Source organism: Neltuma alba, unplaced genomic scaffold (genome assembly GCF_004799145.2).
Source record: "Neltuma alba isolate B1F8T4 unplaced genomic scaffold, ASM479914v2 tig00002628_pilon, whole genome shotgun sequence".
NCBI classification, from domain to species: Eukaryota; Viridiplantae; Streptophyta; class Magnoliopsida; order Fabales; family Fabaceae; genus Neltuma; species Neltuma alba.
In genome coordinates, this window is record NW_021632942.1 from 20,095 (window position 1) to 32,884 (window position 12,790).

The 12,790-nt window shown below is 43.5% G+C and overlaps 3 protein-coding genes across 3 annotated transcripts; 2 read left to right on the forward strand and 1 right to left on the reverse strand.

The window, feature by feature from the left end:
- The first annotated feature begins 1,023 nt into the window (after window positions 1-1,023).
- On the forward strand, window positions 1,024-2,690 carry LOC114734226 (signal recognition particle 43 kDa protein, chloroplastic-like). Its single transcript, XM_028921803.1, has one exon. The coding sequence runs from the start codon at window positions 1,125-1,127 to the stop codon at window positions 2,217-2,219; it is 1,095 nt and encodes a 364-aa protein (XP_028777636.1). The 5' UTR covers window positions 1,024-1,124; the 3' UTR covers window positions 2,220-2,690.
- Window positions 2,691-3,366: 676 nt separating this feature from the next.
- On the forward strand, window positions 3,367-5,842 carry LOC114734235 (uncharacterized). The gene is made up of 4 exons (XM_028921814.1): window positions 3,367-3,436; window positions 3,614-4,062; window positions 4,220-4,405; window positions 5,279-5,842. The coding sequence occupies exons 2-4, from the start codon at window positions 3,625-3,627 to the stop codon at window positions 5,564-5,566; spliced, it is 912 nt and encodes a 303-aa protein (XP_028777647.1). The 5' UTR covers window positions 3,367-3,436; window positions 3,614-3,624; the 3' UTR covers window positions 5,567-5,842.
- Window positions 5,843-9,979: 4,137 nt separating this feature from the next.
- LOC114734269 (uncharacterized) lies at window positions 9,980-11,455 on the reverse strand. Its single transcript, XM_028921858.1, has 3 exons — window positions 11,324-11,455; window positions 11,132-11,216; window positions 9,980-11,055 (listed from the first exon to the last, which is right to left on the reverse strand). Exons 1-3 carry the CDS (start codon window positions 11,453-11,455, stop codon window positions 9,980-9,982), a joined length of 1,293 nt encoding a protein of 430 aa, XP_028777691.1.
- Between the last annotated feature and the right edge of the window lie 1,335 nt (window positions 11,456-12,790).

The window sequence follows — 12,790 nt, forward strand, 5'->3', positions numbered from 1 at the left end:
TGAGGCATGCACATTCATCGCATGCTTTCTCCATCACACTTGATGGCAAATGCAAGAGAAGATTAATTGTATGCTTTAAAAGGCTTCGCATATTTTAGCAAAATTTAGTGATTGCAACATGGGAGGCTATGCAAGAAACCAGTTGCGAGGAAAATTCATAACCACCACAAATGTTTGGAGTGAACATTTGGCACGGCCATTGAGATTCGTAGCCCAATAGTTGTGGACCTGTGGCTAGCGCTAGCCGTCATTAGTCAGCCTGTTTGGTAAGACGTTTTGAGGGGGGAAAAAAGTAATTTATAAATACAATAAGTTAGTTTGTAAATTTAAAAATTATCATAGTTTTTGACTAATCTAACTTATAGATAAAACTGTTTTTTTAAGTACGACTATAAAAACACTTAAAACTTACTTAGAACTTATATAAAAATAGTTTTAGAATTAAAAGATATTTTTATCGTTATGTTTATGTTATTGTTATATTTTTTCCTATATATTCTTTGTGTTTTTTAACCAGTTTTTAGTTATTTATTTTTAATATTATTTTAAGTAAAAATAATTTTAAATATTTTTTTATAATATTTTATCTTTACATAAATTATGTAGAATATATTATCTATTATGTAATACCATTTGATTCAAAAATTTTCAGATTACCATAATTTCTAATATAAATATATTTTATTCATTAAACATAACTTTTTTCTTATATTTTGTCTATTTATATTTTTAATAATTTTTTATTATTTAATAAAATTTATACTTATTTTGATTATTATATAAACTAAATTTACTTATTTAATCATAATCTAAACAATTTTTTTATTTTACAAACCAACTTTTATAAAAATCAATTTAAACACATATCACATTACCTAATCCAAATTTTACCTAATTTAATTTTTTTAAAAAAATCAGATTAAAAATAAATTATTTCTTTTAATCGCTAATTCAAATATAGCCCTAACAATGATAAAATTTCTTGTCTTTTGTCCTTTTATCCAAATCCAGTCCGTCTTCCAACCACGAAGTGGATGTGATTCCTTATCTCCAAACAAACACCATCACCCTTCCGTCCCCGTCATTTAATCGGCCATCCTCAACCAAAACCACCAAACTCACAAATGGAAGCTCTGCTTCTGAGTAAACCTGTTTCCCACTTCAGATTTACTTCCAAACACAAACATTCTTCACCTCTTTTCACTTTTCCCGCACGATCTCTTCGCCTTCAACCGACTGAAGCCGCCTTATTCACCTTCCGCGCCATTCAAAATCAAGAAAAGCAAATTTTCCAGGACACGCCCGCTCCCGTCGACAAGGAGGATGAATCCTACGGAGAAGTTAAAGGTATTATCGGAAGCAGAGCCCTTGAAGGCGGTACTGGCATGGAGTATCTGATCGAATGGAAAGATGGTCATGAGCCCTCCTGGGTCCCCTCCGATTTTATCGCCAAAGACGTGGTGGCCGAGTACGAGACCCGGTGGTGGACTGCGGCCAGGAAAGCCGACGAAGCAGCTCTCAAGCAGCTCATTGACGCCGACGACGGCAGGGACATCGACGCGGTCGACAGTGACGGGCGAACCGCGCTCCTGTTCGTGTCGGGTCTGGGGTCGGAGCCGTGCGTGAGGGCCCTGGCCGAAGCGGGGGCAAATCTGGACCATCGAGATAATTCGGGGGGACTGACGGCGCTCCACATGGCGGCCGGATACGTGAGGCCGGGCGTGGTGAAGCTTCTGGTGGATCTGGGGGCGGACGTTGAGGCGGAGGACGACAGGGGACGGACGCCGCTGGAGCTGGCGAAGGAAGTTCTGAACGCAACACCGAAGGGGAACCCGATGCAGTTCGGGAGGAGGATAGGGCTGGAGAGCGTGATAAGATATCTGGAGGGGGCAATATACGAGTACGCGGAGGTGGAGGGGATAGCGGAGAAGAGAGGGAAGGGGGAAAACACGGAGTATTTGGTGAAATGGAAAGACGGAGGGGAGAACGAGTGGGTGAAGGCGAAGTATGTAGCAGAGGATGTGGCTGGAGACTACGAAGCGGGACTGGAGTATGCGGTGGCGGAGAGAGTGATGGGGAGAAGAGAGGGGGAGGAGGGGAAGGCAGAGTTTCTGGTGAAATGGGCGGACATGGAGCAGCCCACGTGGGAGCCCCAAGAGAATGTGGATCCTCAGCTCGTACGGGAATTTGAGGAGGCCCAAAACACCAGCCCGCCCTGACACTTGGGCCTCACAATTGAGATGAGAGTAGTCTGATTTAATTAATGGCAATGGAATTACGGGGAAAGCTGGTTGGGGGCGGAGATTAGGCGGGTTGAGTTGTAGTTGGGAATGAGATGGGGGCAGGGGCAGGATGTTTTCCTTGTTTGTGTGGGGGGAGGAAATTGAGAGAGAAGGCAAAGGACGAGGAGAGGACGGCATTAGAAAAGCGTATGCGATTGAATTCAATCATGTATGTACATTCAACATGAGATTAGATCAGAGATAGGCGTGTTGTTGAAAAAGTAAAAGCAACGACGTGGTGCAGACTGCAGACTGCTCTCAGAATTGGGCCCACATAAGTTTGTGTTCAAACCAAACTCATTTGAACATTTTTGCCCGCCCCTTGAGCTTTGTGAGTCAAGCAACGTTCTCCCGTGTCACAAAAACGTTGAATTGTTTTGTGCTGCTAACGCCCATTCATTCATTTCAGTTAATTGATTGGTTATTGTAGAAAGGCAGCCACTGCGGAGCCCCAAACAAATTTCTGTTTTTTTTTTTTTTCAAAAAAAGCTAAATAGGTGTAAAAGTGCATTGGAGGACTTTGACCAGTGGGCGTTGTTGTGTTATTATAAAGTAATCCCAACGGCGCCTCCCCCATTGGATGCCCGCACGGAGCGAAAGCTCACCATTCAATCCCAGTCATTTTCTAACTGGCATTTCAGTTGTGCCCCTCCCACACGCGTTTTCCAATTTTTCTCACTCCCTATTCCCTAAATTAATTATGCTATTCCTTTTTACAAGGCTGAAAAACTGGTTTTCATATAAATAATAGATACACGTAAATTTTACCTTCTTCAAACAAAATCACATTTCTTTTTTGCCGAACAAAACAAAATTGCATGACAATTATAATTATATGAAGTTAGACGAGCTTTGTGCATTACACAAATTTGACAAGTAATAATAATTTGTCATAAATTTTATGTTCGTATGAAGCTTTTAAGCTAGGTCAGTTACCTATAAGTATAAACCATGCAATAAATATATTATGTTATAGAGAGGCTAGGCCGGTTTATTTATTGTAATAAAATATTGGAAATGAAAACGACCAAAAAGGCCGAGGCGTGTAGGCTTTTGAAAAACAGATATTCCCGTGTACTAAGTCTGCGTGTGGGTTACAGTAGAGGGCAGAGACAGCATACCTCTCCCTGCCACTTCATCTCTCTCGACTCTGGGTATTATTCCTGCCTCTCTTCCTTCCCAAAATTTTTCTCCCCTTTTCATATCTTCCTCCACAGTAAACCTTAATGTCATCAAAAGCGCCTTTCTCTTTCTTGCCCTTTTTGTTTTCAAAAAACAAAAACGGTAAACTGAATTTGTTTCCCGAATATTGACACCGTCTTCCATGGCAGGAGAAGCCGGAATGCATACCAAGTCAGACTCGGAGGTGACCAGCGTGGACCAGTCGTGGCCGGCTCGATCCCCTCGGAGACCGCTCTACTACGTTCAGAGTCCGTCGAACCACGATGTGGAGAAAATGTCTTACGGCTCCAGTCCTCTGGGTTCCCCCCACCATTATTACCATTCCTCCCCCATTCATCACTCTCGCGAGTCCTCCACCTCTCGCTTCTCCGTCTCCCTCAAAAACCCCAGAAACCTCTCCTCCTGGAAGAAACTTCACCAGTCCCAGCACCACGACGACGACGACCACGACGATGACGTCGGCGACGCCGATCAAGGCTCCGGCCACAACATCCGCTTGTACCTATGCTTCATCTTGCTCTTCGTGCTGCTTTTCACGGTCTTCTCTCTCATACTCTGGGGAGCCAGCAAGAGTTATGGCCCTAAAGTTTTAGTTAAGGTCAGATCAAATTCTTAATTCCATTGTGTTGATTCTGCAGTTGGTCCGGGGGGTTAGGTTTTGAACATGTCTTGATTGGATTGTTTGATACCGGGTCCTGACGTAGTTATTGTCCTTATTTTATTTGTCAAATGGAACGGAATGCGGGGGAGGGCAGAACATAGTGTTCGAGAACTTGAATATCCAAGCGGGGAATGATGACACCGGGGTACCAACAGATATGCTGTCGTTGAACTCAACGGTGAGGATCGTGTACAGAAATCCAGCCACATTCTTCGGCGTCCACGTCACTTCGACTCCTCTTGAGCTTCACTACTATCAACTCAGCCTAGCTTCCGGCCAGGTAAAACTAAGCAGCTTTTTGTATGCCAAAAAAATAATAATAATAAGTAGCTTTTGATGTTAGAGACAACGAAACACGTAGCAGTAAGTAATCCCTCATATCCCATCCCAATCTTCCCTCCCTTTGATGATCATAGCTATGCGCAGAGTGAAAATTACAACGGGTAAAGGTCTTTGACCTTTCCGAGAACCCAAAAAAAGAAGGGAAAAGGGGACGGGAAGGGTGGTGGTATGGCACGCTGGGTGCTCGGGCCAGTGGGGCTCGATGGGGTGGGGGTCAATACCAATCTCGGGGACTACAGTGATACAGAATCAGTTGAATTTGATTGGGTGTTTTTGTTATAAAAGCTGCTGGTCTTGCTTCCATCTCTGCTCTCCTTCATCAATTTTCTCAGTTCCCCTCGACAAGTGTGCCCCACTACATTTATTCCGCCAATGCCCATTTCCATTCATCCGTGTCTTCTTTATTCATATATTCTTTTCACGCATTAAATTATTTATGACCACACTTCGGCGGTACTCAATTCCCGTCAACCCGATTCCATCCTCACATGACAGGATCTTCCCCGTCAGTGTTCCTAACACTATTAGTTTTTGCATACTTGATATTATGCAAAGCTTATATAAAATAATCACACATTATATGTGTCGGGATTTGGGATTGAGTGTTGTAGATCTTTAGACGCAGAATTGTTATGGCTAGATAATTGGTTACAAGGGTGTAATTCGTGACAGAGACAGGAGTCGCGACTAAGCGGTACTCGTGTCCACAATACAGGGCAAGAATGAGGATATGGTGTCCAAAATGATCTATTTCAGTTTGAATTGTGATAGAATGTGGATGTATAAAATGTTGAGATGTATGTGAAAACAGATGAAGAAGTTCTATGTGAAGAGGAAGAAGGAGAAGAAGATGGTGGTGGTGGTGTCGGGGCACCAAGTGCCGCTGTATGGAGGAGTGTCAGCTCTTGGGAACGCCAGACAGCAGAAGCAGAATGTGGCGTTGCCGCTGAACCTCACGTTTGTGGTGAGATCAAGGGCTCACATCCTGGGATCATTGGTTCGCTCTAAATTCTATCGAAGAATCCGATGCTCTGTCACTCTTCATGGCAGCAAGCTTGGAAAACCTGCTAACTTGACCCATTCTTGTCTCTATAACTGATCTCAATGTTTTACTCCTTTCCTTTCTACTTCCTACACTAGTTCACTTTCCCAGCCCAATCTCTTCTCATCTTCCCATTCCCACACACTTCCGTGTGCATTTCAGTTCCTCCTTGTTTTTGTTATCCACTGCATGCTTCACTAGTCTATGTTAGCATGTGAGTTTGTTGTTTCATTATATAGTAAATACGCCTTTGGTTCACTGCTTGATGTCTCCTTGGATATTATTCTTTTGATATGCTTACGCACGAATTTATGGCATTTCTTAATGGAAAAACTGTTTTAAATGAGAAACTTGAGGGAAAAATTTTCTGACATTGACTAGTTAGAGTTGGTGGGATAGGATTATTGTACAATACTGCCGGAAAAATCATAAAGTTACCTGAATAATCAAAATTCCGACGGGAGATTTTTGGGCCCGACCCAGTCCATTATTTATCGGTAAACGAGGAGCCTTAAGAAAGTCGGGGCTTGTCTGGATTGGTCGTGTATGTGGATTCATTTGAGAAGTGGTGCTTGACGTCGGCCCAAATAACTCATGCTTATGTGTTTTTAAAAACGGTCATTTGATGCGATTCACATGAAAAACAGATAAAGCTGTCTCATCATTTGAAAGGAAAAAAATGCGCTTTTTTTTCGAGTGAAAAGGAGATGCTTTATTAAAATAATAAAGTTACAAAGCAGGGAACAAATAAAAAAACAGATGTTAACAAGATTATCCTATTCGCATGCTGTGGCGGAAGTGTCTAGCTCGCTCCACGTGCTCGCTTAAAGACAAAGTCTCGTTTACAACCCGAAATGCTGAGGCTTTCTCGTTGCAAAAGATTTTTTTGTTTCTAGCGTCCCAAAGTTTCCAACAGAGAATACCAAAAGCCGAACACCACTGGGGATTGGTCTTCCCCATCCTCAAGTTGTTTTGTATCCAGTCTTCAAACGGGCATTCGAAGAAGTTGGAGTGAAGGTGGGTTGGGAGGATCAGTCTCCAGCATGAGACAGCCAGGTCACACATCCTTAAGACATGATTGATATCTTCAGTTGCTTTCTTGCAAACTCCATAGGTGTCGTTGCTTGTCATGCGTCGCTTAGCTCGCTCTGTGTTAGTAAGGAGCTTGTTCTGTAATACCAGCCAGAGGAAGGTCCTTATACGTTGTGGTCCCGGCCAGCTCCATGCAAGTTTCCAACGTGGATCGGCCGCATCCCACTCATCGGCCATAAGCATCTAATAGGCAGACCGAATTGAAATGGAGTGCTTACTGTCAAGGTTCCAGAAGCAATAGTCTTCGGTACTGGAATGTGAGGGCACAGGGTAGTCAGCAATTTGATTCAGAATGCCGTGAGGTAGAAGATGGCTAAATTCAGTCCACTTCCATTGCCTAGTCGAGGTGGAGTAGTCATGTATAGTTTTCTCAAGGTCTGCATTAGGTATTGGTTGAAACGCGAGATTACATAAGGGTCCTCGATCCCCAATCCAGTGGTCTGTCCAAAATCGCGCTTGCTTACCATCTCCTACTTTCCAAAAAAGCCCCTGATCCAGTTCATGCCAGAGATTGCTGAGGCTTCTCCATAGGTAGGATGCGGTGGGATATTTGCTGCTCTTTTTTTTTTCCTTCGTCCCCATCCATATTTTGCTCTGAGTATTTGGACCCATAAGAGGTTCGGCTGGGTTTTGACTGCATAAGCAACTTTCAGTAGAAATGATGAGTTTTGACCCACTAAATTCTTGAGTCCGCATCCACCGCTGTTTTTCGGCTGGCATACGGTCTTCCATTTTACCAGGTGGACTCCTTTATGTTGGCTGGAGGTTCCCCATATAAAATTCCTAATATGGGCTTCTATTCTGGCACAAGTAGAATTAGGCAATCGTGTCGTCTACATTGCGTAGAAAGGGATGGTAGTTAGCACGGCTTGCGCTAAGGTCAGTCGTCCGGCTAGGAACAGTGACTTGGCTTTCCATCCTGATAGTTTCCTTTGCACTCTTTCTTCAATGTAGTAGTATGTGTCCTTAGTGATTCTTTCATGAAGCAAAGGGATGCCTAAATATTTGCCAAGGTTATCGGTTTTTTGGAAACCCAAGATGCTGCAGATGTGAAGTGAGTCTTGGGGGCAAGTGTTCTTAGAGAAGAAAATTCTGGTCTTCACTCCATTTACTTTCTATCCAAAAGAGGCACAGAAGTCACACATGGTCTCCCGGATGAGGTTAATCTGGGCCGGGTTGGTGGTGCTAAAAAGGATCAAGTCGTCTGCAAAGAATAGGTGGGACAGTGCTAGTCCATTCCTTCCCATTCGGATAGCTTCTCATGTTCCTTGCATTACCTTCTTGTTGATGGATTGCGAGATTCGTTCCATGCAAAGAACAAAAATGTAAGGAGAAAGCGGGTCTCCTTGCCGTATGCCTCGCTGTGGTGTAAAAGGTTCAGTGGGTCTTCCATTCCAGATTACCTTCATCCTCGCCAAGCTGATGCATTTCATGATCACGCAGACTAAGTTTTCTGGTATTCGTGCGTCCTCTAGAGTTTCAGCGATGAAGTCCTAGCTAAGTCTGTCAAACGCTTTTTCGAGGTCCACCTTGATTGCCATCCAACTTGTTGCACCGGTTTTCCTCTTCATAGAATGGATCGCTTCCTAAGCTATAATGATGTTATCTGTAATATTTCTTCCTTTGACGAAGCTGGATTGATTTGGGAGTGTAAGTTGGGGCATCACATGCTTGAGTCTATTCGCTACTATCTTAGTGATGATCTTATACACTGTAGTGCATAGATTGATAGGGCGAAATTCCTTAAGTGTTTGTGGGTTATCCACTTTAGGAATCAGTGCTATCAGTGTCTCATTTAGGCGAGGGTCTACTTCTCCACCTTCAAAGACCGTGCGTATTTCATCAAAGAGTGAGTCTCCCACTACATCCCACTGTGATTGGAAGAACATTGCATGCAGCCCATCTGCTCCCGGGGCTTGGAGGGGTGCCATATCGAAGAGTGCTTGCTTTGTTTCACTTTTGCTAACAGGAACATCAAGAAGTGATAAGACCGAGTCAGATAGTGGAGGGAACAGACCTGAGTGATTGAAGGGTTCATGCATGTGATGCTCCTTTGTGTACAGATTGCAAAAGTATTCTGTAGTCAACTGTCGAAGTTTATTCTTATCAGCCTCCCATTCTCCATTATCAGTTTTCAGCATCAGAATCTGCTTTCTTCTCTGGCGAATCAGTGCTTTGGTATGGTAAAATTGAATATGTGAAACATCGGTTGGTCCAGTGTCCTATTCCACCCATATGAAACTCACAACGAGCATTGGGGTCATAACTTCTAGGCATCGGAGGAAGGGAATCGAATGACATTCTTAAGGGGTCGCGATCCCCATTGCATATCCACTGACTCCTTGACTTTTGTACCCATATGAGCTCTTCTTTTAGGCATAGGTTTTCATACTCTGTCAAAAGTTCACGCTCAATGTCAATAAGATAGGTGGAGTAGGGGTGCTTCTCCAGATCTCGTTGCACCCCATTAATACGTGCTCTCAGTTTCTTCTTGGTTTGATTTATTCCACCAAATACATCATGGTTCCAGATTTAGGCTGCTTGGGTGAAGTCTTCAATATTATCTGCTAGCCTTTTTTTGCTATCCCAATTGGATTTGACCATGTGACTGAAGTCCGGATGTAAGGCCCAAGAGGCTAGAAAGCGAAAGGGTGGCCGACTCATGGGGGAGCTTTTTTCTGTTTTGATTAGGATGGGTCTATGGTCTCTTTGTATTCTAGGCAGGTGCATGATCAATGTTTCGGGTTGCCATTTGAGCCAATTCTCATTCCCTAAGGCCCTGTCAAGTCAGACCATCGTCCCCCCTCTCTTCCAAGTGTAGGAAGGTCCAGAATAGCCAAGGTCAATAAGTCCAGCTTTATGAGTGAACTCTTTGAAGCTACGATTGCCTGGTTGAGATCTACTTGAGCCTCCTTTCCTTTTGCTGGGACCTAATGTTGCATTGAAGTCCCCTACTAAAAGCCATTCCTCATCATCCCTAATGTTTAAATTGAGAAGTTTTGTCCACAAGGCCTCTCTAGAGGTAGCATTTGGACTCCCATAAATGGTAGTGAAAAGAAACTCCTTGCTTCCCAAAGCTGTCGATATAGCCGTGTGCATATACTGTCGATGATTTTGTAGCACCTTGACGTGATGACAATCATTCCACAATAGCCATATACCACCAGAGAAACCTACCGCTTCAACTCTATGAGAATGTTGATAGCCAATTTTCTTGATGACTTTATCCGCAGTCAAGCCTGAGATTCTGGGTTCTACAAGTACTACAATATCTGGTCGGTATCCCTTGAGCAAGGATTGAAGTACTCGCTGGAATTTATTTGAGGCTGCACCCTGGCAGTTCCATACAAAAATGGAGAGATTCATTAGCTACAAGGATTAGTGTTCTTTTTCGGATCTTTCAGATGCAGAATCATAGTTAAGGCCAGATTCCGTAGCTTCCATAAACATTGTTTCTTCATCAGATGGGAGGGTGGCACCGAGAGCATCTGCTAATGCTTGTGTGATTTCGTTTTCAACTGTGCCAACGTCCTCCTTGGTCTTCTGTTTCAGATGTTTAATCTGGATGTTAGATTTCATTTTGAACCCTCCTTTCGTTGGGCTTATGTTTGGTGGCTTTGGGTGAAGGCTTCTTGTCTCAGTTGGGTTTGTGGAATTGGGCTTGGGTAATATAGGGCCAGCTGAGGCAGTGGGCTTTTCGACTGTGATATTGGAGGCTTGTCTGGTGTCTTGGATAGAGACTGCAGTGTGCTTGTGTGGGTCAAGGGTTTTCGGGATGTGGATAGCGCGGTAAGCCGAGGATTCAAAGAGAGAGTTGTTGGGTTTGGCAGGCTGTACTGTCTTTTCTGGTTTTTTGGTCTTGGTGCTTGTTGACTTTTGGGGGCCATCTGGTTTTTTATATTGCCTTTTGTCATTTTCAGAGCAGGCCGCAAGGGTTTTCTCAAGAGGGGTGTCAGAATTGGAGCTTCCACTTTGGTGTTTGTCAGTGTCCTCCGAGGTGGCTAGTACCTCAAAGTGATTGACTTCGGTTCCTAGATTGGTGCTAGTGGCAGCGGGTTTTTTGCTAGTCCGACTGAACTTACTGTTACGCGATGGTGCTTTCATCCAAGCGCCGAAGAGTTGGGTCTCTCGCAAGTTGGTTTCACGCGCTTGAGGTTCTGGGTTCGGTGCTGGTTGCTGTGCTGTGTCGAATTCATTTTCCAAGGAGTTTACGGGGTTGACAGTTGGTGGTTGCTGCTGTATTTTGGTCGGACAGGTAGCTTTAAGGTGGCCATATCTGCTGTAGTGGTAGCAGATGGTGGGGAGGCCTTCATACTCTACAAATTGGGTTGTACCATCAAGTTTGATCATGGAGACCAAGGGCTTAGTTAAGTCTATTTTGACCGCTAGCCTTACAAACCGTGCTTTGTCAAGCCCTTCTGTGTTGTAGTCAATCCGGAGTACATGTCCAATGACTTCACCAATGGTTCAAAGAACATTCTTATGATAGTAGTGATAGGGAAGGCCTGGAAGTCTTACCCAGCCGTATACTTGCTTGATTTCCAGGTTGGAGGGTGAAATAATCGGCTCCCATGGATGCACTGTGAGGTAGTGCCCTAAGACTACCCACGGCCCCCTAAGCATAGCATTTTGGTAATCAAAAGAATTTTCGAACTTAACCATATAGCACCCTCCTTCAAGCTCTGTGAGTTTAAAATTGCCAGAAGGTCTCCAGAGACTTACTATTTTCCCACATAAGACGTCTTGTCTTACATATTGCCCGAGCAGCTTCACAATGACAGCATATTGCATGCTGTGTGTCATGATATCTTTGACTTGCTGTGAGAGAGTAATGGATGGAATCAGTCCTTCCATGGTGACAGTAACGTCGTCTTGCCCAATAGTGAGGTCGTCCTTCTTCCTTGCTTGGGTCGCATTGCCCTCGTTAAGTAATGTGTCTTTGAATGAGGGAGTTTGTTTCGCAGGGGCTTGTTATGCCTCATCCGTGTTGGAGTCATCAACCATGGGTTGCACTGTTGTCTCAGCTTCATCCATTTTGTCTGGTTTATCATCATGAAAAAGCTATTTCTGAATGGCTCGCCATGTGGGTTTGCTATCACCAGAGTTCTCGGTGTGTTCTGTGTCCATTTCTACGTCAGTTCTATCTGTTTCCTGTATCCTGACTTTCTTAGCGGTGCGTTTGTTTTCAGCGGTTGTTGGAGTCCGTTCACCCTTCTCAGTCAAGGTTATGTCAATCGTGGCTTCCATTGTCACTTGTAGCCTCTCCCTCACAAAATGTGAAGGGGAGGTTTAAGCTCTCCTCCTCCTCCGCTGCAATGGCAACGGAGGTTTTTTCTCTCTCTATCTAGGGACTCACCGCAATGGGCGGCAAGGGTGTGCCGCACGAAAATCAAGAGGGAGCATCTCTCTCTACTTTCTCTCTCTAGCTCTCAAAATTCTTTTTCTTTCCGTTTTTAAAAAAAATGTGCTTTTTTCGTAATGATTTGGCTGGTTAACCCCATGACATGTGACAGATGTGTTTATTATCAAACTTTTTGTTCGACATGTGCCACGGGATAAGTAATGACTTTTTCAAATATCATACAATCCCATGTGACGTTTAAATCTGGGAATTACATAATAACCTGCAAAAAAATTGATAGTTAAATTGCCTGTTTAGGCCAACAATCGATAGATCCAACAAATTCATTATGATATGACAGATATGTAACCATTCTGTAACTTAACATGTCCAAATCTAAACCTATATTGTGGGAGTTGAATTATATTTTTTTTTGGCCAAAAAACAAGTCCATTTTATTAATCACCAAAAAAATCAGTTACAAACACCAATAGCCGAAGCCAAAGAAAACCACTCAAAAAATACCTAACCATACAACCTAACACACACAAAAAAACTCACCAGAAAAAGACCAACACAAGGACAAACAAGAACAAAAGGAAACAAGACAATAACAAAGAAAGAACTAAGGTCCAAAACTAACCAACACCCTCTCTACTCCAAACATAAAGAGCAGAAGAGTTTACAAAGGGATCAGCAAAAACATCAGATCTTCTTCCAGTTGAGTCAGCCAAGAGAAGCTCTTGCAAGAGTGGTGGTGCTGTAGTCAGCCACCCATTGGGCTCCACCTCTCTACTACCTGGTGCTGCAAGAAAATCCGCAGCTCTATTACCTTGGCGGGTTACCAA

Bases quoted from the DNA above. Each gene is read 5' to 3' on its own strand.
- LOC114734269 (XM_028921858.1), bottom strand. From the start codon at position 11,455: ATGGAAGGACTGATTCCATCCATTACTCTCTCACAGCAAGTCAAAGAT. The intron at 11,217-11,323 runs GTAAGTCTCTGG...TGCTATGCTTAG, and splicing joins ACGTCTTATGTGGGAAAATA to GGGGCCGTGGGTAGTCTTAG. The intron at 11,056-11,131 runs GTATACGGCTGG...CCATTGGTGAAG, and splicing joins CCAACCTGGAAATCAAGCAA to TCATTGGACATGTACTCCGG.
- LOC114734226 (XM_028921803.1), top strand. From the start codon at position 1,125: ATGGAAGCTCTGCTTCTGAGTAAACCTGTTTCCCACTTCAGATTTACT.
- LOC114734235 (XM_028921814.1), top strand. From the start codon at position 3,625: ATGCATACCAAGTCAGACTCGGAGGTGACCAGCGTGGACCAGTCGTGG. The intron at 4,063-4,219 runs GTCAGATCAAAT...GGGGGAGGGCAG, and splicing joins GCCCTAAAGTTTTAGTTAAG to AACATAGTGTTCGAGAACTT. The intron at 4,406-5,278 runs GTAAAACTAAGC...ATGTGAAAACAG, and splicing joins TCAGCCTAGCTTCCGGCCAG to ATGAAGAAGTTCTATGTGAA.